This window comes from Staurois parvus, unplaced genomic scaffold (genome assembly GCF_062004578.1).
Source record: "Staurois parvus isolate SC_StPar_1 unplaced genomic scaffold, SC_StPar_1.0 ptg000466l, whole genome shotgun sequence".
In the NCBI taxonomy this organism is placed as follows: domain Eukaryota; kingdom Metazoa; phylum Chordata; class Amphibia; order Anura; family Ranidae; genus Staurois; species Staurois parvus.
In genome coordinates, this window is record NW_028318262.1 from 991,054 (window position 1) to 1,017,448 (window position 26,395).

General features: G+C 40.2%; 1 protein-coding gene across 1 annotated transcript in view; it reads right to left on the minus strand.

Annotated features, from left to right (window-relative positions):
• Positions 1-1,608: 1,608 nt before the first annotated feature.
• The window catches only part of MRPS27 (mitochondrial ribosomal protein S27), a 118,422-nt gene continuing 93,635 nt past the window's right edge, over positions 1,609-26,395 (minus strand). Inside the window, exons 10-11 of the mRNA XM_089689019.1 lie at positions 7,297-7,455; positions 1,609-3,252 (exon numbers count right to left, since the gene is read on the minus strand). Coding sequence (XP_089545145.1) covers positions 3,010-3,252; positions 7,297-7,455 — 402 coding nt within the window. The 3' untranslated portion in view covers positions 1,609-3,009. The remainder of the gene's footprint in view (positions 3,253-7,296; positions 7,456-26,395) is intronic.

Genomic DNA, 26,395 nt, shown 5'->3' on the forward strand with positions numbered 1-26,395 from the left:
AGTAAATACACCCACCACTTCACATCCATGCAATTGGAATCCAGTGTTTCAGATTAGATGCCAAAGAACCTCCTTAGAAAGTATGCAGGTAGAACATTTAAACCTAAGACTTCTGAGGTTTTGCATTCTCTGGGTTATTGGTGTCATGATGCAAGCCTTAGCTCCCTAAGGCTCTCAGAAAGAATGTTGTGGATGCCTATAAGTCTGGCACATGGTTTAAATATGTTAAATCAGTCGCTGCCAATTTGTCCAAGACTGGCTGTCCCCCCATTTCAACCCAAGAACTGACTGTTGGATAGTAAAAAGTCTCCAAGAACCCCACATTTTCATTGGGGGGTGTTCAGGTATTTCTTGTAACATTGAAGTCAATGTCCATGCTTCAATTCAAACTGCATGAGAGATGTGTTAAAGAAAAGTGTTTGTTGTCCAAAACAAAGAGACCTCCTGGAAATGGAAGTGTGCTAAATCTTGAGATATTTGGTCGACATAACCAGTATACGTATTTGCTATATACCGAAGACAGTATTTCAGGAGAAGAAACTTGTTACAACTGTGAAACATGGTGAAGGAAATGGTAAGGCTGGGAATTGCTTTATTTCAGGGCTTGAGCAACTGACCATCATTGAGTCAATTATACATTCTGCATCATATCACAGTTTGCTTGATGAGAATGTATTACTATCTGTACAAACGTTAAAGTTGAACCAGAAATTTGTTTTTTAGCATGCAAAGGATCCAATGTGGGTTAAAAAAAAAAAAAAAAAAAAAAGACGTTCATGGATCCCTGGTCAAAGCTCCGATTTTGAAATGACCAGTTCATGCAAGGAAACCGACAAACATCTTGCAACTGAAAGTGTAAATAATTGCAAAACTTTTTTTGTTTAATTATGGATAGAGCAAGGGAGGATTATAGCTCCTGTCAGATTTGTTTTTTTGCCATTTGTGTCCCATTGGGAAGATTTACTTTCACTTCCTGTCCCACTGCCAAAACGGGAAGTGAGAGGAAATCCCTGCAAATTAAGGGAATCCCTTGGGGCCCCCAAAGGTCACCAGAAGATTGTCCCCATTGGAAAATTTCCCCACTATTATATTTCAGGTGACCATCCAAAATACGGGATTTTCTTTTACTTTCACTTTCAATGATACTGGTTAGCAAGACAAATAGAGTGGGTGAATCTCCCTAATGGAACTCAATTTATTGTATCTGTGCTCCTCTCCAAAATTTGGAACTATCCTAAAGCCTTCCCTTTGTTTTAAAATCCCCATGGCAACCAACCGATCAGCCAGTGAATGCTCTAATATCTCCTGCAAATCAAGTTTGGATAACACACTTTCCTGTTCATTCTAGAAACAGTATAAATGGCAAAGGGAGTGGATGTGTGAATGCAGAAGGTGGTTACCTAGAACACCTAAGAGGATTTCAGTTTAGAGGTCTCAGCTATTATGTGCTTTTTTTATTGCTATGGGTAACCGCACCTTGCATATCATCACTGCTTGCACTGCCTTATTGCTTCTCTTCAGCATGAAATACAGTAAGTATTATATCATTCTACATCATTCCACATTTAGTTTATGGAACCGACACACAAACATAATAAAAACAAAGTGTTCCAGAAACATAACAAGCATTTATTATCATATAATACACAAACTGTGAATACCTTTACAAAAATTAAATGCCTAATTTTCTGTTAGAATCATAAGTGATCATAAACTTTTGGTGCAAAAAAGAAAACAGAAAGTTCCTTAATACTAAAGTTTAGCTAAAAATTATTTTTAGCTCTACAGCTTCAGTGACCTTTCTTACTTGTAACTGAGTATGTCCCACGCTGTGCAGGCAGCTTGATCCTGTAGAAATCTTCACTGCAGGGATGCCCCATCCTCTTCCTGTCTCTGAACTGCCGGTGCACATCTGGTTAATATCTTCAGGTATTTGGTCTGAATTCAATACGAAAAACTACCAACTAGGACACGCCCTCTCCTCTACAAAACTTCTTTGTGTTCACTGCCTGTAACATGCAGTGCAGTAAAAGCAATGACAGAACTGCATTGCATGCACTGAAACCAATGCAAAAACTTTCTCAATGGGTGAAAGGGAAAGAGGGGGGTGGGTCCCCATCAGGAACTTCTTTTGTTGAATTCAGCACAGAGACCCAAAGCTGTTAACCACCTGTGCACTGAAATTTCAGAGACAGGAACAGGGTGCGGCATCCCTACAGTTAAGATTTCCACAGAATCCAGCTGCCTCCACGACAAGGGATATACTTCATTACGGGCAAGATAGGTCAATAAAGCTGTGAGGCTAAAAATACATTTTAACTAAACTTGAGCTTTAAAGTTGAAGTATGCCCCCCCCCCTTCACTTGTTATAGATCAAGTTCCTGCCATGTTTTTGTAAATAGTAAAAAAAATCTACATAATGAAAAAATTGCTGCATTAGATGGCTGAAAGTCCAGAGGTATGCTGTGGCCACAACTGCTTTCCAATTACACCACTGAACAAAAAAAACTTAGCTTGGTCAGTTACTACCAGGTCAAAATATTCCTTTTGCCAGCCTCATAAAGAAGATGTATTGTCGCTCACAGTACAACCTAGTTTGGACAAGGACATAGCAATCGATTGGACCCACAACTAAAACCAGTACAGTAAAAGGCAGATACATTTTTTAAAAAATGGCAGAACTGGTCCTAGCTCTGTGGTTAGCTGCAAGCCTTCTGGCATGCCTGGAATCTGGTTGTAATTACCTCAAAACAATTATCTGCAGATATATCAATCTGTTATTTACAACATTTCTCCGTCTTATATGGCAATTAATCAGCCTTTGGAAGTTCTTGGCCCAACATCTGGATGAACCAGACCTTGCCTGAAGTTTGCACTACCCCTTAGTGGCCAATAGGACTTCTGAATAGTAAAACAAAGGTGAGGGCGATAACAGAATACAATGGCAGCTAATACAGGGAGATGACCCATAGCGTAAGTTGAATCATACACAAGTCAGCTTAGAACAGTTTATTGTGCAGAGGACTTGGCTGCCTCTCTGGCCTCATACTCAATTTTTAGCTTCTCCCTTATCTCTTTCTCTCTTGCTATCAGCCCCGCCTCATCACTTTGCCATTCCTTGAGTTGTGCCTCATATTTTTCAATGTCTGGCTTCTCACATTCAGGCAGCTTCTCAAGGACTAAATGTGTGGTCAGGTTCAGCAGGTCAGTAGTCTCAATTTTACCAAGAGATTCAAGCTTTTCGTGAAGTTCCTGGTGGAAAGATTGGATAACATGATCAATTAGCACAAATTAAATTAGTATCAATATTACATTTTAAATTTATAAGTTTTTACAAATCTACTACTACTGCTGGAGGCTAAGGAGATATTGGCCAGTAACACACAAGAACTTTGACTCTGTATATTTTTTAAATGAAAACTGTGCAATCAAAATCTGAGTGAATGAACTGATGATCACTCTGTCATTTCAGTATGGCGGCAAAGGAGAATTTCTCTGGTCATGTTGGGCATACAAATATTTTTAGGAGACGTTCTCATCTGACAAGGTCTTGTGTCACCCTAAGCTAAAGAACCACTATACCCTACCCATTTAAGCCTGTAACAAACTTGGGCAATTCAGAATGATCAAGGAGATTAATAGGGGAGGCTTGGGATACAGGGAGGGAGGAAATTTCAGTTTCCACATGGCTTCAGCTGCTCATATGATTGCAGTGGGAAAATGTTTTTATTTAAAACAACCTCTGCTTATGTATTTTCTTATCATGTGTTTAACCTTTCACAAACTTGGACAACTCAAGCTAAAGTAGAACTTTACTTTAAACAAATGCTAGCAGGAAGCCTTTAATGCCGAAGATACATACAATACTTTATTGCAGAAGAGACCATATCTATTGCAGCATAACATTTTAGCATGCCTTGATGCCAGGACAAATGGTCTCCCGTGCGATCATGCAGCAGTTATGTCATCACAGGCTGGCCAATTATGATAGCTGATGATGCTGAACTGGGTGAAGATGGAAGTTCTGAAGAGAGAACTTGTATTGCTGGAGGTCCGACAAGTATTGCAGACGTTAATTATTCCACTGTAAGGCTACATGTACATTATCTCAATGTGTCTTTTTGACTTTCTCTGAGGAATACGCAAGTGTGGTGACAAAGACGATGGACTTTACCGCCCACATATGTGCCTATGGGCAACAGAGGTTTCCGTGCTAAGAGAGCACACTCATTGCGTGCTCTGCACAGAAACCTAGCTGCCAAAGACACTTAGTCTGTACTAATGATCAGGAACTGGTGGGAGTGAATACGATCATGTGATCACAGTGGTCATAATAGGCAGACATTCCTGCCCCTCGTGTATGAGCTCAGTAAAAGGGAATAATAAATTCTGAGATTCAAATTCATTAAAATAATAATAAGCTATGTGAAAAAATAAATGATGCTAATAGAACATGCCGTTGATGTAGCACACTGCATTGGGAGTCTACACACAATAACAAATTCCTATACCTGAACATTGTGCTAAATATGCCTTTAATCCACCCAAAACTAACAAATGCAAAATAGGTGGATCTAGAAGGCTTCATTCATCCATTGTCTTCTTAAGCCTTCATAATCATTATGCAACAGAGGATAAATCACTGAAGCACTCTCCAAAATGTAAAATGAAATTAATTCCAATTTACTTAGCATGGTCATAACAACTTGGTGGGGCGGAGAACTCCAGGTGTTCTTAAGACTCATAAGGATTTCAAAGATGATTCCACTTCTTCTAAACATTGAATTATCGCTGTATCAGTTATCCACTAATATAGGCGTCACAGCACAATCTTTTGTAGTATTCGATCCTATATTTCCGTTAATTTACAGTATTTGCATGTCCAAGAACTATGAAAGCTAATGGTCAATCAGATGTCACATGTAATTTGCATTATCATTAATAATAGAAAAAATAGTCTTGTTCAGCACTGTACATGTTCTATAAATACTTACATGTATTATCATCAATTATTGAAGCAATATGTATTTTCCTGTACAGCGCATGTACTGTAAAGGCATACATTTTGCAGGCTAAAATTTCAGATGATTAATTTGCAGCAGAAATGGCAATGACTGCAGCCAGTTAGGTATTTTCAGTGAAGCCACAAACAATTGCCTTTTGAGAAGAAGGCAGAGGCACTGATAACAAACATATTGTTATTCTTACTGTCCGAGCCATCAAAAAAAACGTCTTAGCAGTAGAAAGAAATGTATTGTCAGAGTATGTCCAAAACCACCACATGCCATTGTATTTGTGTACTGTTAAACACATTTCAATGAAAAGCACACAACAATCCAGACTAAAATTGCCAGTGAATGAACATAATAGCAGGTTATAGGGATCAGTGTTTATTTTTAAGACGGAATTGCAGTATTCCTTGCACTGCTTCAAAACAGTTACCCACCGCTGAAATTAAAGCAGAATTTTATCCATAACTTGGTAAAAAAAAAGAATGTTCTTTAGCAAGGAACATACATTTCACATGAATAATTATGCTACCAAAAATAAGCGTGTGCTGTAAATCACCTCCAGAATTGTTCTGGTTTCTTCTTGCTGGAGGCCGCCATTTTGCTGAAGCCCAGAGCCTCTGAGCAGCAGTAAATCTTTATGCTGTCAGCAGATCAGCCTCTAAATTTTCAGCACACTGCCTAAAAAATAGAGAGCAACTGAGCATGTGGACAGCAAGGTGAGACAGCGTATAACTGGATTTTAAACAGTATAGGCACTTATTTTTTAATGTTTTGCATAATTATACCTGCAAAAGCTGCCAGCCTGAAGTTATCTAGCAAGACTTCATTTTCTGACTAAAGTTCCACTTTAAAATAGCAATCAAGAAAAGGAGACTATTGGATGGTCTGCAATGGCCAGTTGCGCCCTTGTGCTGCCAATCTTTGACAGGTAATATATATACTTCAGCAGACAGAAAATGTAAACATGATATCAGGCATGGATAGCTAGCAGCAGGGTAGTTAGCATGTATACTTCAGCAGACAGTAGATACGAGCAAGATACCAGGCAAGGGTGGGCAGCAGAAGGGCGATTAGCAAGTATGCTTCGACAGACAAAAGATGCAAACAAGATAAATGTTAGCATGTATACTTCAGCAGACAATAGATATGAGCAAGTAACCAGGCAAGGGTGGGCAGCAGAAAGGCAGTTTGCATCTACTGCCTGCTGAAGTATACATGCTAACTGCATTTCTGCTGCCCATCCTTGACTGGTATCTTGTTCACATCCATTGACTGCTGAAGTATACCCACTGACTGCCCTTCTTCTGGCAATCCTTGCCTTACATCTTGCTTGCATCTGTGATATGCTGAAGTATACACGCTGCTTGTCCTTCTGCTGCAGAGCATTGCTGGGTATCTGTTTTATGCCTTCTGTCTGCCATTTTGTATAGGATTGTTTACCTTTTCTTTAGGACCTTTGCTAAGCATCTGGTTTATCTTTATGTAGTCCTCCCGCGCTCTAGATACCTAATCTGTATATAAAGCTGCTAAAACCTTACCATATAACAAATGGAACAATGCTAAGTGAAAATTAATTGGCGCAGCACCAATTAATTTTCACTAAGCATCTGGGTTACTTCTCCTGCCACCCAAATTTCTCACCAAAGTTAGATATCTTAATTTAAGTTTTAGATTTGGGCTATTTATAGCAATTTTGTGGGTAGCAATATTGCTTAAAAAGATACATCTTCTCCCTTCCCTTCTTAAAACTACAAAACAGTCATTTTTATCATGGTAGATTGTTACAGGCTTGTGCATTCTTAAAGTAGGTCTCTGCCTCCCCATAATTACTTACCCCTGTTTTAATCCTCACTAAAAGCCTTGATATGAGAAATGGGGTGTCATTTGAAATATGCTGAGGTCTACTGCTGTCATTATTTAGTACAGAAATGCTCTAACAATTTTCTGATGGGAACTCACATTGTGATTTGTGCTAACAGAAGACATCTTTCAAGGCTGAGCGATGGATCCGCAGTGACATACTAGTTTAGCTAATAGGTTCGTGAATTGCTAGAAAGAAAGAGGGTGGGAAGGATCCCAGTAGACAATCAAGCATTGGACACGTGACCTTGACTATAAGATTTCTTCGGAGCAATTTCCTGCTAAAGATGATTTGAATATAATTCTGATGTGTTCTGTGCAGCTGCAGGAGCAGTGATGTGGAACGAATAAAATGTCAGCAGGCTGAGAATAAAAACTATTTATTTACATATTAAAAAGACTCCTCTATTCAATTTCATTTTACCTGAAATCTAGTAAGATATTCCGGCAGCATCTCTGCTTCTGTCTTCTCCAAGTCCTCAGGGCACATTGACGTGTCTTCTGAAACTTCATCATTTTCAGATGGTACCTTTTCCTTCTCACTCAAAATGGCAGACTCCAACGCCGATTTTAACAGTTCAATCTGTAGAAATAACATATCAAAAAATGCTAAAACTATGTATCCAATCTTATCTTTTTTTGTTTTTAATCTGTTCGTCAACATGTGTTCAAATCTGTTAAATTATTAAATATAAGGGAAAAACATATTCAAAGTTGAGGTGCCACTAAATCTCACACTTTTCACTAATGCTGAAACTGCAATGTTTAGTCATTGTTGCACATACCCTCCAAGTGAAAAGTACTAATGCACTCCCCCGATTTCCCTGTGTATGCAGTAATATAGCATGTTTTGTGACTCTTAGCTACGTAGGATACTCAAAACTAGTGCAGCGCTACCCTAAATCTATATCAAAATTATATAAACCACTGTGCTAAAATAAATGAAAAAATAATTAACTGTGGAACCATAAATGAATAAATATAAGTGCATATAGTGCCCAAACCAATGTGACCTGTGGTCACACAACTGACCTGACAACAGTGAAATACAACAACACAAATGTAAATAATACTGCAACCTATAATGTTACGACATAGACCCCTGTAGGGGATACAATAAAAAGGTGATAAATGCCAATGTGACCACACAATAAATCACATATAAAACACACGAATATATATCTCTAATAGCTAGTCCATGAATATAAATTGGTGCTTCAAACAACAAAAAATCATGCAACGTGATGATGGTGATGATATCCATGAAAGTGTCAGCAAACTTTATCCACAGCGGCTAAATTGCCTCCTCACCTCCTTTAGGCGACCCAATGGGCCACTTCACTTTCAGGATCACTCCTAGATTCTAATCCAATCCTGGATGGTAGTATTTCACCTGTAGTCCCTCTCCCAGGTATTATATCAGATACCCCAGGCCTCTCAGGAAAGGTGTGTCAGCTAAATATGTTTCTCACCAATACCCATGGTGAGAAAGAAAGAGATCCTTCATAGTGCAGTAATTTTGTAATTAAATCTCCTTTAATAACATAAATAAATGCCCACTCACGTTTTGGCAAAGAGAAAACACATTTACATCCTCATGCTTGGGTGTACTGCCTTGTGACTTTCTCAGGGTATAGTGAGGTAACGCGTAGGCACACCGTGACGCAGCTTCCGGTGCGTGGTGACGCACACCGGCGTTGGACACCATCTTGGAACACTTTGAAAACCTCTAACCCATGCAGTACACCCAAGCATGAGGATGTAAATGTGTTTTCTCTTTGCCAAAACGTGAGTGGGCATTTATTTATGTTATTAAAGAATCCGTTCTCTTTTTTTTCTGATCAGCCTGTTGTCCTTCAGAACATGGGGAGGGTACAAAGGGTCCCTGCTATGAAAGCTTCTTTACAAATCAATGTTCCTAGACTGCTAGGGTCCTCAGGTCACACAACAAGTACCAAAAGAGACATGTGGCCCTCAGGCCACAAGTTGGGCACCAAGGATCTAATAAAGTATAGCTAGTGACACAGTCAAGAGGGCTGCATTTTTCAGACACTAGTTTAAAGTGGTTAAGACACATGGACTGCACAGTTCTGCCTTGTCAGTATAATGCCACAAATAAATAGGACCCCAGTAGTGAACCAATTAAAACCTACATATAAAAAGACAGGCTACGGGTGATCTTATTTTAGAGACTGCTAATCTGTTACTCACTTCACAGATTGCAGTGTCACAGTATATCAGTATCTACATCAAGGCGAGAAGGAAAAAAAGGTCAATGATGGATAGTTATGGAAGGCCATGTATAAAGAACAGGCATTGATGAGTAAAACACACATCCTTTGACATGTTTACCCTTTTGCAACTTCCTAAAAACATGTCTATAGTGTGCCTTTCCAACCTATGTCATTCATTATCTTCCACAGTTACACTCATGCAGCACATTTGGCCCAAACAGATTACAACAGTTATGGCTCTACAACTCATTAGGCATTGTAGTGTACTGCGCCTTTGTCACTCTATGAACAATCACTAAATAGAAAATGTAAAGCAAGCCACAGATGATGCAATTTTCTTTCTTGCAACCGTGGGTTGCAGGAAAGAAAATCGCTCAATTCCCCTATCAACACTGGTGTGTTGATCCCTCCCATGGACCTATTAAGTTCTGCTGGTGGGGAGACTCCCCTGTCAGCAAACCCAATGATTACTGCTAGTGGCTATAGCAGTCAACAGTAATTATATGCAAAAAAAAAAATCTGACAGCCTGGTTGTACTGAAGTCGATGTATCTGCATCAGCACAACTAACCTGCCCGTAAGTGGGTTGAATCTCGCCTGGTCTCTGCTGAATTGGCTGAGATTTGATTTATCTATGGCCGGCTAAAATCACATATTTCGTCCACCAAACTACAGTTGCCATAACATCAAATGGGGATGTCACACTTTGTATTATAGACTAAATAACTGATGAATACATCTATAAGAGAATGAGAGTTTCATGGAAGGGCATGAGCATGAGCACAAGCTACAATACAGAGATCAGGAGTCAATAGACATCCTAAAAGGTTGGCAGATTATTCAACTCACTGGAGCCCAAAGCAATATTTACTGTGTGATATTAAACCCATCTGGAAGAGTATGTACAGCATATCAGACATTTGAATCTGCCTGTGTAAAAAGGTTCTGTAGAGGTATTGTGACCTTGTTTGCTACACATCCACCCAAAAGGTTTAAATACAGGCATTGCAAAACATACAACCACTACATGTTCCAGCAGAATAGATGGCCCAAAACAATTTGCCCTTTTCGCATTTGGCAAGTAATCTTAAATAAAATGTACTTCAGGTACATCTTTAGAACTATTATGAAGGAAATGTGATTGCTGTGGCATTATTGCTTCAGAATAGCACTGGCCTGCGTTGATGATGCTAAGAAGCCATAAAAAGTTGCAGGGTCTCCGCATTCATCTGCACACCATCTAACAAATACAGCATGCACTGTACCCCATATCATTATTTGGTATAAAAGAAGTCAATAAATCAAACATGAAAACATTATGTCACGTCTTTTGAAAGATAAACAGTAAAAACGTGTAACCTAGAAGACGACCAATACAAATATCAGTGTTGTGTGACTACAGGTACAATGAGCTCTCTATACAGCAATTCTATGGATACAAAATAATGCAGAACAGACAAGGCCTTGGGCCAAGTAAAATCTGAATTCTGCTAGCAATCTTCACAGAGGATTTAATTGGGAAGCCCTGGCAGACACACAACATTATTTGGCTATGTAGATGAAAGCAATTGGGCAGGTTTTGCTGCATGTTGGCACAGTCTGCGCTTTCATTCACTTGCTCATTAAGGAAATAATCTGACAGGAATATAATTACACAAAACCCAGCATGATCTCCAAAACATGCCAGGCTCCCTTTTGCAGGAAACCACTAAAATTTCCTGAAGATATACTGCACCAATCTGTAAGGTACATTGTGCTAAGGTAAGCCTTTACTGGATTGTAAACTACTTGCAGGGTTGGAAATCAACAACTACCTGCAGGGTTCCATACCAGACACCTCGTGTTACCTGTGAGCACAGTTAACTCCCTACCTGAGCTCAATGGGTGCTCTACATTCTACAGTGTTTAACCCCTTCCCGCCGATGCCTCCCGGCCCTTTAAGAGATTCAGACGCCGGGAGGCGGAGCGGTTGGGGCGTGGCTTAGGAATCATGTGACCGCCGTGATGACGCGTCACGGCGGTCACATGATCGGGAAAGGTCCCGTTCGAAAGAGCGGACCGGGACCTTTCCGTGAGTACCACACATGTGTGCTGGTAGCGCGCAGGGCGCGCGCTCTCAGCACATATGTATTTAGTTACATGGACGCAAATGTGCGGCCGCTCGGCGTCTAGGCAAATGTGCGGCCGGCGCAAAGGGGTTAACCAATTCCATACCGGGCAATTTTACACCTTCCTGCCCAGACCAGTTTTCACGTTTCAGCGCTCTGACACTTTGAATGACAATTGCGCGGTCATACAACATTGTACCCAAACTAAAATTTTATCATTTTCTTCACACAACTAGAGCTTTCTTTTGGTGGTATTTAATCACCACTGGGGCTTTTATTTTTTGCTAAATTAACAAAAAAGACCAAAAATTTTGAAAAAAAAACAAGTTTTTCTTTGTTTCTGTTATAAAAGTTTGCAAATAAATAATTGTTCTTCATAAATTTAGGCCGAGATGTATTCTGCTACATGTCTTTGGTGAAAATAACCCAAATTAGGATGTATTATTTAGTTTGTAGGAAAGTTATAGAGTTCACAAACTATGGCATAGATCTGAATATTGATCAATCCTGAAGTACTGACAGCCAATCTAAATTCTTGAGGTCCAAGAATGTCAGAATAGTACAGATATCCCCCAAATGACCCCTTTTTGCAAAGTAGACAGTCCGACGTACTTCATAAGAGGCATGGCGAGTTTTTTGAAGTTGTATTTTTTTTGTCATAATTTTTCGGAAAATGAAAAAAATTAAAAAAATTATTTTCACTATGTTTTTTTTACATAATGTCACCAGTGCAGTACAGCGTCATCATATAACTGGCATGGCGGTGATCAGGGACACTGATTGGTGACAGCGTGAAAAAAATATATTTATACATTTTTTCTTTTTATTTTAAATTTTTTATTAAATGTAAAGATTTTTTTTTCATATTTCACTATGTCCAAAGTAGTACAATGTTACCATAGTAACATTGTACTACTTTGGGGAAGTGATCAGTATTTTTTTTTTTTTTTTTTTTACACAATTTGCTTGTAGCAAAGAATTACTTTGCTATAAGCAAGCATTTACCTGAATGACATCGATTCATTCAGGGTTTTTTTTTGTGCTTAGCTGTGATTTGGCCACAGCTAATCACATGACATGTGCATGTGATTAGCTGTGACCATTCACAGCTAGACACTAGTATACAATGGATGGCATGAATGAAGCCATCCATTGTATACAACTGTCATGTGACCTGCTGTGATTGGTCACAGCAGGTCACATGGTACCGGCAACGGGGGCCGGTACTCAGATCTGTCATCGGCCGTGTCCGAGGTACATGGCCGGTGACAGATCATGCCGCTGCGCGGCTCTGCAAGCGCGCGAACTGCGCATGTGCGGAAGGACACCATATGGCGGCCACCCGGAAAGCGAATACATTTTTACGGATGCCATTTGGCAATAGGCCGGGCGTCAAATGGTTAACACTGAAAACCAACATGATTTTTGCATAGCCCTCCAATTTTTATTGGCAAAGGAGGACATGCATTATTTGCACGCAACAACTAGCGACGTCCTTTCCAGTAAATGATGTGCTTTTTGACAGCCAGCAAATATCATTAATCCAGACTGCATGGTATAGCATGCTGACATGTCTTCCATTATGTGAGATGCTGTGCACAAATGTCTGTGTAATGGTTTCCCAAGCATTTCAACAAAAAAGGTTAATAAAGCTGATCAGGCTAGCTAGTCAATTATATTCAATATATTATAGATTCCTAACCAGAAGGGCTTAAAAATATTTGAAGCACTTCCCTAAAAAATGATAAACTAGTTTTGAAAATCTGCAGGGTCAGTTCTGTTAAGTCACAAGGCCTTCGAATCATACATCTAATCTTGCAAAAGCACCTAATTATTGTAAAAATAAAATCCTAATTATTATAGAGAAAATGTTTAAGAGCCTGTAGCTAAATGTTGGCGTTTCTTTATTGTGGGTCAGAATTGTGTAGGATAACCTGTGGCTTGGCTAAGTGTGCATTTACACAATCCAGTATGTTGGGACATATATTAGGCAGATACCTATATAACCACAGTGGTCCTGCTGTGTGGATACAGATTTAAATGGTTTGATATGTTCAATATCCAGTGACCACAAATTATTATTTTGTAAACTATGTTTCACCACAGTTTCAATGGTGATCACAAGCTGGGTATATATTTCTGTTTTTCTAAGTACTGACCAAAACAACCAAATGTCTCAACATACTTTTCCTGTGAGATAGTCATCATTCAAGACCCTGCACAAGCATGCATATCAACAAAATGCAATCTGTACATCTGTTTAAAAACTGAAGTGGCTTAGCAGGGGAGAATGCAGCAAGCCTTTACCCTGCATTAGGACACACCACTCAAAATATATTTCGTCTATTTAGTACTGAAAATCTTAAAGTTGCAGGAACACCTGTAGAACTCTCTTAGACAAAAGTCTGCAGAAAGCAAAGGATTTTCTACATCACATGATGTAAGGCAATAACAGATGATTGGAGTAAACAGCAATAGCATTGTATTCAGAAGTCATTTATCACAATTCAACACCAGCATGTCAGTGTCTATGTCTTGTGACTTGCAGCATCGCCAGTTCGTGACCATCTGTATGGGGATTTTTTTTCACACAGGCTGGCAGTGCACCAATAACCTCAAGTAACATCCTGTCACATTTAACAATTTCTTAGCAGCAAAATGAGCAGAATTGGAAAACGGCTTATGTAATTTTATCAATAAGTAAAAATAGTTGTTTACATATTGTACAGTATTAAGCCCTCTGTGTTTTTTAAGTTAAACACATTGAGCACAATAAAATAAACATTCCTGATTAAACCACTTCTTAAAATTCTTACCCCTCACTTGCAGTTTTACAACATTTAAAGCTGCTGGCTCCTGCTCTTTCAGTGCTGCTTCCTTGAACTTCCAGTTTTCACAGGAAAGAATTAAACAGTAGACTGTGCAGTCTCCAGGTAGTCTGTTAGAGTGAAGAAGGGAGGGGGAGGGGGAGGAGGAGGGAAGAGCAGAGGTGTGCCTTGCCCACTTAAGCTACAGGGATGCGTGTTTCTATTGATGCACACAGTGTAGGAAGACACAGCTCTACTCCCTGCATGCAAGGGTGGCTCCAAAGGATGCTGCAAGAGAAAGGAGCCATGCTGAAACAGGAAACTTGAGGCAATGGTCATGGCACCAGCTTAAACTGGAACATAGGCAAGGATTAAAAGAAATAAGTTGCATACTCAGTAGCTGATTAAATCAGCTGCTGAAAGTGCCTAAAATTATTAGGCAACATCACTTTAAGTACTTAATGATTGAGGATTTCTGTAGCATTGTGGACTTTAGCATTTTATTTTAATTTAATGTTCTTATTGCCATGCTTGGCTTACATCTTGATGTGCCACAAGGACTTGCTAAAGACTAGCCTTGAGTAGTCTAACTACTGGCATGACTTTCCAAGGTGGACAAGTCTCAGCTGACATGCCAGATTAAGATAAACCATCCAACCATCTGGTATAAAGTAATCTGAGAAGACCTTGAAGGCAAATAAACAAATGACAATGGCAAAAAAGCCATCTTTTTCTGCACAGAAGGGCATTGCTTATACAATACATGGCTACAGTAACAAAAAAAAAATTGCTGCATAGTGCACAAAATTCAAACTAGAATTACAGTCGAATACCAACTACACTTAAAGCGGACCTCCGGCTGATCCACTCCCCCTCCTTTTTTTTTTCACCACCACGCACCTTTAGGTGTTATTTGCACATTTCAGATACTCGCCCATCCAGTGGATCCAGTGTTGTCCCACTGAGATCCTCTCATGCACAGCCACAGCTCTGTCCTGCACTGCCATCTTCTTTCACACATCGTCAAGAGGCCCGCTGTCTCTTTCAGGTTCAGCAGATGGGCCTTCTGATGACGCGTCGATAGACCCATCCACTACTCCTTTCCTCTATGGAAGGCTATGCCTCCTTAGATATGTGATGTACATATCTGGAGAGGCACAAATAATGTGCATGGAAAGGCAGGGCTGGACATTTTTAACAAAAAAAAAGGTAAAAAAAAAAGAAAAAACCTCAGCACGATATATATATGTGGCATGGAGAGGGGGGTAGAGTGGAGGGAAGTTGTGAAATAGGCTGAAGATCCACTTTAAACCTGCTTCCACCCCATTCTAAGCCCTATACCTACTACCCTGTAAAGGAAAGATGTCTATACTTACCTATTCTGAGGGCGCTCTGGTTCGATCACATGATCTCTCCAGCACCGGTTTCAGTGTAAAGGAGACATCGCGGCCAACGGCTACAGTGCCTGGGCGATGAAATCACCCATAGGCTTACTATAGGGCATCTTCTGATGTTGGCTGTCTCTCCTGTACACTCAAGCCAGCGCTGGGAATTGATAATGTGACTGGACCAGAGCTCCCTAAGAATAGGCAAGTATAGATATCTTTCCTTTACAGGGTAGTTTGAATAGGCTTAGAATGGGGGTGGCAGTAAGTTTAACTATAATTAGGACTTTGACCACCTGGAAACAAGAAAGATTTGTCAGACTAATATTGGCATTTGCTTAATCAAAGCTTTTAGAATGTCTGACATCTGATCTTGTTGCACATGAAATAAGAGACAAAAGTAGCAAAGAAGTTTTATACACTGAAACATGAAGTATAAAAAGAATAAAATCAGTGAAACATAGATGCGGTCAAGAGTGAAATTGAGTTTGTACAACATAACCAAATGGATACTTTGAATCTGACGAACACAAGGCATAAGTATCCATTTGGTTATGTTGTGCAAGCTCCATTTCACTCATATTTGAATCTGATGAACACATGGCATATTTAAAAGCAAAAGAAACAGAAAAGTGCAGCGCTAAAGTCAAATGAAGTAAAATGCAAAGTTCCTGTCACTGATAGCGACAATAAAGTATTAAAAGTCCCAAGAAATTCCACATGGGGATCAAATATGATCGTGAAGCATAAGCGTGGGGGACTTGATCCGAAGTAGTAACACAAAATAAATAAATAGATTGCGCACTCACCAGAGGTGAGTAAATAATACGCCTTAGAGATATGCCTGTCTCATCAGGTGTATGCGGGGTCATCAGTAGGGTCAGGATCCTCTATGCCTACGGGTCACGTCTCAGGTATGACACTCAGGTGTATAGCACGTTGGAAGGTCACTTAAAGGTGCAGCTTCTGCAGGTGAAGGCTCTCAGTGAAGAGAGCACAATAAGGGACACCACATAGCGTGATACCGTAGGAACAGCTTTATTCACAAATAGGTGCATACAAAATGTGTGCATAGGAAAGAAAAATCACTGACCATATAGAATTCAGGATGGCCACCAGTGGTGGTAAAACGTCCAGCTACTGTAGCCCCCCTGATGCGTTTCGAGCAAAGCTCATCATCATAGGGTGCATGGCTTACACTGCTCAAAAAAATTAAAAATGAACACTTTTTAATCAGAGTATAGCATCAGGTCAATTAAACGCCTAGGATATTGATCTGGTCAGTTAAGTAGCAGACGTGGTTGTTAATCTGTTTCAGCTGCTTTAGTGTTGAAAATTAACAACAGTTGCACTAGTTGGGCAACAATGAGATTACCCCCAAAACAGGAATGGTTTTACAGGTGGAGGCCACTGACATTTTTTCCATACTCATCTTTTCTGGCTGTTTTTCACTAGCTTTGCATTTGGCTAGGGTCAGTGTCACTACTGATAGCATGAGACGATATCTGGACCCTACAGAGGTTGCACAGGCAATCCAACTCCTCCAGGATGGCACATCAATACGTGCCATTGCCAGAAGGTTTTCTGTGTCTCCCAGCACAGTCTCAAGAGCATGGAGGAGATTCCAGGAGACAGGCAGTTACTCTAGGAGAGCTGGACAGGGCCATAGAAGGTCCTTTACCCATCAGCAAGACCGGTATCTGCTCCTTTGTGCAAGGAGGAACAGGATGAGCACTACCAGAGCCCTACAAAATGACCTCCAGCAGGCCACTGGTGTGACTGTCTCTGACCAAACAATCAGAAACAGACTTCATGAGGGTGGCCTGAGGGTCCGACGACCTCTAGTAGGCCCTGTGCTCACTGTCCGGCACCACAGAGCTCGATTGGCATTTGCCATTGAACACCAGAATTGGCAGGTCTGCCACTGGCACCCTGTGCTTTTCACAGATGAGAGCAGGTTCACCCTGAGCACATGTGACAGACGTGAAAGGGTCTGGAGAAGCCATGGAGAATGTTATGCTGCCTGTAACATTGTTTAGCATGACCATTTTGATGGTGGGTCAGTGATGGTCTGGGGAGGCATATCCATGGAGGGACACACAGACCTCTACAGCCTAGACAATGGCACCCTGACTGCCATTAGGTATGGGGAGGAAATCCTTGGACCCATTGTTAGACCCTACATTGGTGCAGTGGGTCCTGGGTTCCTGCTGCTGCACGACAATGCCTGGCCTTACGTGGCAAGAGTATGCAGGCAGTTCCTGGAGGATGAAGGAATTGACACCATTGAAAGGCTCCCACGCTCCCCTGACCTAAATCCAATAGAACACCTCTGGGATATACTGTTTCGGTCCATCCAACGCCACCAGGTTGCACCTCAGACTGTCCAGGAGCTCAGCGATTCCCTGGTCCAGATCTGGGAGGAAATACCCCAGGACACCATCCGTCGTCTCATTAGAAGCATGCCCCGACGTTATCAGGCATGCAAACAAGCACAGGGGGGCCATTCAAACTACTGAGTACCATTTTGAGTTGTAGCAATGTATTTTCAGCAAAACGGACTAGCCTGCTGCATGATTTTTTCACTTTGATTTTCGGGGTGTCTTTGAATTCAGTCCTCTGTAGGTTGATAATTTTCATTTCTATCAAACGATGGGGCATCCTTACATTCCTAACACATTACCCAGTCCATATATATACAGATATCCAGCATGATATTTTCCCCCATTGAGATCTGATGTGTTCCTTTAATTTTTTGGAGCAGTGCATATTTGACAATCGATCAATCCTGATGTACTGACAGCCAATCTCTTTTCTTGAGGCCCAAAAAAACACCAGGATACTACAAATACCCCCCAAATTACCCAGTTTTGGAAAACAGACAGTTTAAGGTAATTAGTAAGAGGCATGGCGAGTTTTTTGAAGCTGTAATTTTCTAATTTTCTGAGATTGTGGATTTGGGGTTTTCATGAGCTGTAAGCCATAATCATCACATTTATGACAAATCACGGCTTGAACTATCTTGCTTTGCATGTAATGAGTCTATCTCATATATCAGTTTCACCTTTTAAGTTGCATTACTGAAATAAATGAACTTTTGCACGATATTCTAATTTTTCGAGTTTCACCTTTATGTCTTTGCAGTGTGGGAGGAAACCGCTTTCACCCAAGGCTGTATATATACAGCCTAAGGGACAAAAGTAGTTAATGTAATTTCAAAAGGCAATTTTAATGTTTTGAAATTTGTTATAGTGCTTCTGTGCTATCGCCCTATCACATAGGGGTTGATTTGCTAAAGCTGTAGAGTGCAAAATCCGGGGGAAGCTCTGCACAGTGACCAATCAGCTTCCGTTTTCTTTTGTCAAAGCTTAATTGAACAAGCTGAAGTTAGAAGCTGACTGGCTACCATGCACCAGATTTTTCACTCTCCAGTTTTAGTAAATCAACCATATAGGCTTCTGATGGCGACTACGAGTTGTCATTTAAACAAACATTAAGCAGGAATGGTCTACAGCAGACATCATCTGGAAACCTGCTTGCCATTTTACGTTTATCTGTGGTAAAAATGTAAAATCATATATTACTACAATGAATTTCAATTATTTCAAGCCTACTCCTATTATTCTGAACAATCTTGAAATTTCTAAATTTACTTGTAGAAGAATTCCACATTTACCTCCTGGAATTCTGACATTCAATATGCACTGTGAATATGCGCTGCTCATGTCACACATTTCACAGAGTCTGCTGTCTGAACTCACAGTCAGTACAGGTAACACACCATCATTGCTTGCAGACAGCAAGGACTATGGGATATGCGGTCCTTAGCAGATGAAACTGAACCAATGGAAAGCGCTACAAGCCAGGCCATGAATCCAAGAAGCTGTGGAAAGAGATGGCCAGCAGACAGACAGCACTCCCAACATGAAAAATGTTGCAAATAAGCTTATACTGGATTGCCAAAAATATTATTTGCATTGCTATTACAATGCTGGTATTATAAAATGAGAGTGTATGCTGACTACAAACCTCCTTAATGGAGTCCATACATCTAGGCACAAAATACCTGCAAAGAAGCTGCAAGAGATCAGCAACACTGAGATGCAACAAGTTGAAAATAAATATTTATTGCAAAAAAGGTGATGGTTTATGACACGGCTTTAGCAAATATTTTATTCATTGTTATGCTGATGATATTACAAAGACTGCCTGACTGAAAACTAAGAAAATGAGACATCTAAAGTCAATGAAAAGTGGGAGCCAAATAATGTTTTCAGCAAAAACCCAATTATAAAATAATTTGTGATTTGAAGAATTATTCATGACAGATTTTTTTTTGGCAATCATGAAAATGCAAATTTCCTCCAACAAATTAATCAACATTTTATGTGACCTGTATAATCCAATTTCCATGCACATATTTAAAATCAAACTGGGAGAAGATTAAGTAGTCAAATATAAGAATTGAGAATCTTGCCATAGGGATTACAATCAAGTGTCACTTTTCCCTCCCTGTAACCCACTGTGATTCTATAACATAACAGGACACTATTATCTGAAGAATGAAAATTAAAAAATGTGATATAGTGATAGCACAAGATTACCAAATATACATGCCCAGTTTTAGACATTTAATGGCAACCCCAGGCTAACGAATGTCAAGTTTTTTAAATGGATTTTGCCGATCGACTGTTTCTCTGTGATATGGCTGGCTCAAAGAGTGTGTATTCTGAGCATGAACATGGACAGTGGACCAAAACAATAAATGTATGTCATAGAAAGATATATCATCCTAAGAAGACTTTCTAAGCACAATCTCATATCTGGTAAAAGAGCAGACACAGCTGAAAAGGAACCGGTCAGTACAAACATATGGAAGGTGTCACTGCTGACTGGTTACTGAAGCTGCAAGCTCCAGAGTTGTCATCCTTACTTTTTCTGAACTACTTAGAAAGCCACTGACCTGGAACAAGCATGTTCATATCAGGTGTCCCAACCAGCACAAGTTTGTTCCAGGTCACTGGCTCAGTTTAGTGAATGGAGGAAAAGAATGACAGCCCTAGAGCAGGAACCTGAGAAAAGGTTACACTGATAAACAGAAAAGAAAGCTGGAGCTTCCAAAAATGTATTAATAATTACAGGTATTTATATTGTGCTAACAATTTGTACAGTGCTTTACATATTGTGCATTCACAGCAGTCCGTGCCCTCAAGGAGCTTACATTCTGAAGTCCCTATCTCACAGGCATGTGCTATGGCCAAATTAGACAGGAGCCAATTGATCTACCAGCATATCTTTGGAGTGTGGGAGGAAACCGGAGTACTCAGAGGTAACCCATGCAAGCACAGGGAGAACATGCAAACTCTATGCAGGTGGTGTCCTGGCTGGGATTTCAACAAATGACTCTAGCACTGCAAGGCAGACGTGCTAATTACTAATCCAATGTCTAGTATGTAGCAAGTCTTCACACAGGACAGTTTTTATCTTTTCCAAACCGATCTTTATTGCGCTTCCAGCATCAGAATTAGTGGTTACAGCATTCAATACCATAGCTTCCACAAAAGAAAAAAAATCATCCTTTTCCAGCAGCAAAAAGGACTTTGGGCCCAGATCCTCCCAAGAAATTACATGACTCTTACTTGTGAAGCTGCAGCCACACTATTTGCACAGTGATATGCTGTGACTTTCCTAAGGTTTGTAATAGTTTTAAAAAGAGTCTATAAAAGCACCTACCTCCTCTCTAAAGGGCATTTACAGCAGTGGCATAATTGCTAATTGACTTATTGGGTAAATGGTTAGACTTTGCTAGCAAAATACAAATTTGCTGCATATGTATAGGGAAGGAAAAAAAGTGTTGGTTTTGACTGGCTGTCTCAGCCATAAGTACTTTGTGACACTAACCTGGAATAAGCACGCAAATCAAAAAAACTAGAAATACTGATTTACATACTCAGCTAATGGTGCTAAAGCCTTTGGATCAACATGACAGTCAGGGAGCTCAATTTCCACAAGGAGGGGCAGAAATAGCAGCCTCTGTGCGTCACTACAGCTCCCCTTTAGGAAGCTTCATTTCCAATAAATATAGAACAGCATAGCTCCTTTTTAATAGATTGCTAAGAAAAATGAAAGCTCCACTAGCACTAACCAATCAGATTCTAGTTGTCATTTTCCTATTGCTGGTTGCGTATTGTAAAATAAAATCTAACATCTGGCTGCTAGAGCGCAAAGGCACAATATTTTCTCATTGTTATTTCCATAAATGAACACCAAGCATGTAAAACCTTTCAGCTATTTATAAATTATTCATGAAAAAGCAAACATGGCGAGATTCGAATTCCTATGCATCTATGCATGCTATCATTATTCAATGTCACACAGGACACACAGATGCAAGCTCGGATTGCACTCGATGTACACTATAATAACACCGGCATGAAACTTCCCTCCTGAATGAAGCTGGAGGCAAGCTGCCAAAACAAAAAGGGCTTTTGATACTTTCCACTATGCTTTATCATATACATGCCCTACAGCTACAAACACGATCTAAACTAAAATATCATTGTAGCAGTAATGCATGCTTTAATTGTATGAAACATCATTAAACAGCTGAAAAAAAAACTGTTGTATATTACGAATCATTGCTATACTGCTATATTGCTATTCTGACTTGAATTTCTGCAGCAGCATGCGGTTTATATTTTCCAATGCAAACAATTTAACCCTTTTATTTCCTGTAAAGTAACAGTGATAACGGGATGCAGGCACCCTTGAAGCACAGGGGATGGAGCTCCTGGTGTCCTCCTACAGATGTTGGAAGATATATGCACAGTGTCTCTGTGTTTGGCACTTCTGCCCTGCAGCATTGGGGTCCTTGCCTAAATTCCATCTAAGACACTAGCTGCATAGAGTCTATATATTCCACCTATGTTTGTATGGGTTTCCTCAGAGTACCCTGGTTTCCTCCTACACTCCAAAGAAATGTTGGTAGGTTAATTGGCTCCTATCAAAACTGGGCATTGTATGTGTGTTTGAGATAGGGGCCTTAGATTGTAAGATCCAGTGAAAGGTGTGAGTGTACAGTATGTAAAACACTTCTTAAATTGAATGTGCTTTAAAAACACCTATAATAATAAAATGGACACAGTTGAGGCTGTCCTAATGCCAAACAGCTGCCACTTTACAAGATTTTTCTTGAACGACTGGACTATTTCAACAGATTTTCTACTTCACAGGTACAGTAGATGTATGCAGTTCATTTGTGAACTTCTTAATGAAAAGATTTTATTTAAAAAAGTGCAGAGCACAGATTTTTCATGTTATTACTCATTGTAACTACATATTTTTTCATGCTGGTGAATGGCAAACTAGAGCAGGGTTTCAATCAGGGTTCCAAGGAACCCTAGGGTTCTTCCAAAGGTTGCTACGGATTCCCTGAGCAATTTCTGGATCGCCAATAGGTTCCCACTGATGCCATTGATCCTTTTAGCTATCTGTAATTCTTCCCAATGACCACAGGTATAAGGAGCATCATTCCCACTGACCATCACACTAATCTATCATGAGTTGTAGATATACTAATTTTTAGCAGAGGTTCTCTGAGCCTGGAATGTTATATCAAAGGTTCCTCTGTGTTGAAAAGGTTGAGAAAGGCTGAACTAGAGTAAGGTAGCATGTTCTCTGCCATCAGAATTTAGTCACAGAAATAACATACTGATCATGGTGGGATCTCTAGCACACCAACATTCCTCAAGACCAGAGGAAAGAAAATGTAGATCAGTGGCGGTCAGCTTTCTTAATATGGAGGCCTCAAATGTGGCCCCCCAACATCACCAAAGGGCCGCACAAAAAATTAACTGAATATTCGGTGTTAGACATCAGACACAAGGGACATTGTCAAAGACAATGGCCCTGATACAAGAGATAATCAGAGACTGTGGACATGATACAAGGGATGGTCCAAGGCTGTGAACATAATCTAATAGATGGTCAGAGTGCAGACATGATAACAAGAAATGGTCGGGGACTGTAGACATGATACAAGAGATGGTCAGAGATTGCAGGTATACTACAAGAGATTGTCAGGACTGGGGACATACTGCTAGAAATCACTACTATAACAGGGCAATAGGAAAACACAGATTAGTGTCTGCAGGGGTCCCGAGGGCTGCACAAATACTGCCAATGGGCCGCAGGTTGGGCACCAGGGATCTAGACGATCTGGGAGGACCCACAGAAAGTATACCAGAAGTCTGACAAGGTCCACCTGGGCCAGTACAGTGCAAAAATAAACATCAAAACTCCCTCCATCTTCATCCTGCCGAGCAGGCAATGAAGGAGTTTCAGAAGAGGATAAGTGTAGATCAGTCTGCGCTGATTTCACAGATTCACCAAAACACCCACTGTGAAGGCTAGAAGATCTATGGACCTAGAGACAAACCTGCTGAGTTAACACACAAAGCAAGTGTACAGCACTAAGCCACATGGGTGAGGGTGCTGATAGGTTACCCTGCATGGGAGTAAATTAAGTAGCTTCCTGTCTCAAAAATACATTTTCCAAAAATCGAACACACAAACAGTATATGTCCTTGTCTTTATCTAAACACAAAAGGGAACCAAATTTGGCTTTTGCGTTCCACAGGTATTCTCCTATTAAGGGAGTTAAAGCGTTAAACCCTTCATAACAGAAAATCTAATGGCAGTGTGGGTTTGACTGAATTTCCAGAGGGATTTCATAAGAACAGGAAAGGAAACTGGAGCTACAGAGAGTGCTTGGAAGCAGCTAAGATGCAGCTAAGAGTTCATTTCTTTATGGAGATCACTGGACTAAAGCACTAGCACTTCTTTATTTCAGCTTTGAAAACTGCCTGCTCTCCTTGGGGAGGACAGACAAGCATTAAAAGATTACGTTGGCATGAGACACAGCATGCACAATGCTAGATGACAGGTTTGGGTTGTACACCCTATAGGAAGTAACAGAAGCACAGATCAGAAAAGAACATTTTTCATTTCCGTGTATCTGGTTCATATACTGTGTTAAACTGTGGAAGGTGGAGCTATTGGTTCAAACGACAGTCTTATGTTCAAAGATGCAGACAACACTTCCCTATTAAAGCCAATGTTTAGACAAAAAAACAAAAAATATCAGCACAATGGACATTACTATCAGTGTGATGTGTCCCTTGTGCTGCTGGCACTTTAGTTGAAAATTCACAAGGAAAGCTGTGCACTCATCGTCCTGTGCACAAAGCCCACCGGTTCCTACTGTACCTACTATTAATTGTAGGAGGAAGTTTTCAGCTAAAGCAGGAACCAGCAGCACAAGGGACACAATGCACTGATAATAAGTAAAGTCCCTTGTTCTGATATTTTTTTCTAAACTAAACTTCGGCTTTAAAGAAATCTGCAACTTTGTAGAAATAAAATATATCTGCCCAGTGAAGAACTGTATTAATAACCGATTGGTCATAAGTTACCTCTCAGACTTATGCGATCTCAAATATACACACATACAAGAATACAGAGATGTATAGCATATTTTGCTGCTACACCATCAGCTTTAACCACTTCCTGTCCAGACACTTTTACCCCCTTCCTGTCCAGGGCAATTTTCAGCTTTCAGCGCTATCACACTTTGAATGACAATTGCGCGGTCATGCAACACATGCAAAACCCATATGAATTTTTTATCATTTTTTTGAGACAGATAAAGCTTTATTTTGGTGGTATTTATTCACTTCTGGGAATTTAATTTTTTTTGCTATGTAAATGAAAATCCAAAAATTTTGAAAAAAAGTGTTTTTCTTATAAAATTTTGCAAATAAATAATCTTTCATCATAAATCTTGGCCACAATGTATTCCGTTATCTTTTTAGTAAAAAAAAAATAAAAAATAAGCCAAATTAGTTTATAACCAAAAATTATAATTTTTAAACATTTTTTTTACATTTTCATTTTATTTTTTTTATATTATTTATGGGTTTTTTTTTTTGTTATTACATACTGTCACCCTAGCATGGTGACACTGTACTACTTGTGGGGGGTGATGAAGATTTTTTTTTTTTTTTTTTTTTTACAGTGATTGCTTTTACACCCATATAGGATGTAAAAGCATTCATTTCTCTTTCTCTCTGTCTGCATTCTTGCAGCCATTGAGAACTACTGAGTGAGCTGTGATTGGTCACAGCTTGTCACATTGTGCAAGGCTGTTGTGAATAGCCTTGTACCATGTGACCTCTGTGATCATTCACAGATTTCACACGTAGTAAGCAATGATGTCACAAGTGACATCTTGCTTACTACTTTTAGACGATCACATGATCGGGACCTCGTACAGAGGTCCTGTCTGACGATCGGTGTTTCACTGTGTCTGGAGGACACAGCGGGCACCGGTCCGCGGTGCTGCGCGCTCAGCTAGAAATGGCGGGTGCCGTTTATGAACGGCAACCCGCCCCTGGTGTGCCACCATCCTGCCGTTTATAAACAGCAGGCGGACGGCACGTGGTTAAGTGCTATGTGCCAGATATCTCAGTATAGCTTAAACAATGTCTGCCTACAATGCAGGCCATGCACAGGGGAATTTTTTTACGATCAGCAGTCTCTATTGATAATGTAGGGATCTTTGAGACCCAAGGGCTTAGAATGATAGGTCATGCTTTCCTGCATTTGACTTGGCTTTGAAATGCACATCAAACACTGGTCAGCAGATTCCCAGCTGCTTTGGACTCAGCAGGTCCTATTGCATTGCTGGCAAAGCACAGCAAAAAGCAGTCTTTTGCTGTGTTCTGTGTCCAAACGCATGGTTTTCAGGAGTGCTGTATTTCAAGGCAGCATTTGGCAACAACACCTGACTAAAGCTGTTTGACGGTGGTTCTAATTTTCAGTCTCCAACGGAAATTTTCCCGAGAGCATTTGAATCAGGCAAGGCTGTCTTGGAACAAAGTACACTAGTCCAAAAGAGTTGCTCTGCTCCAGCCACCTGGTCAGTGCCAGG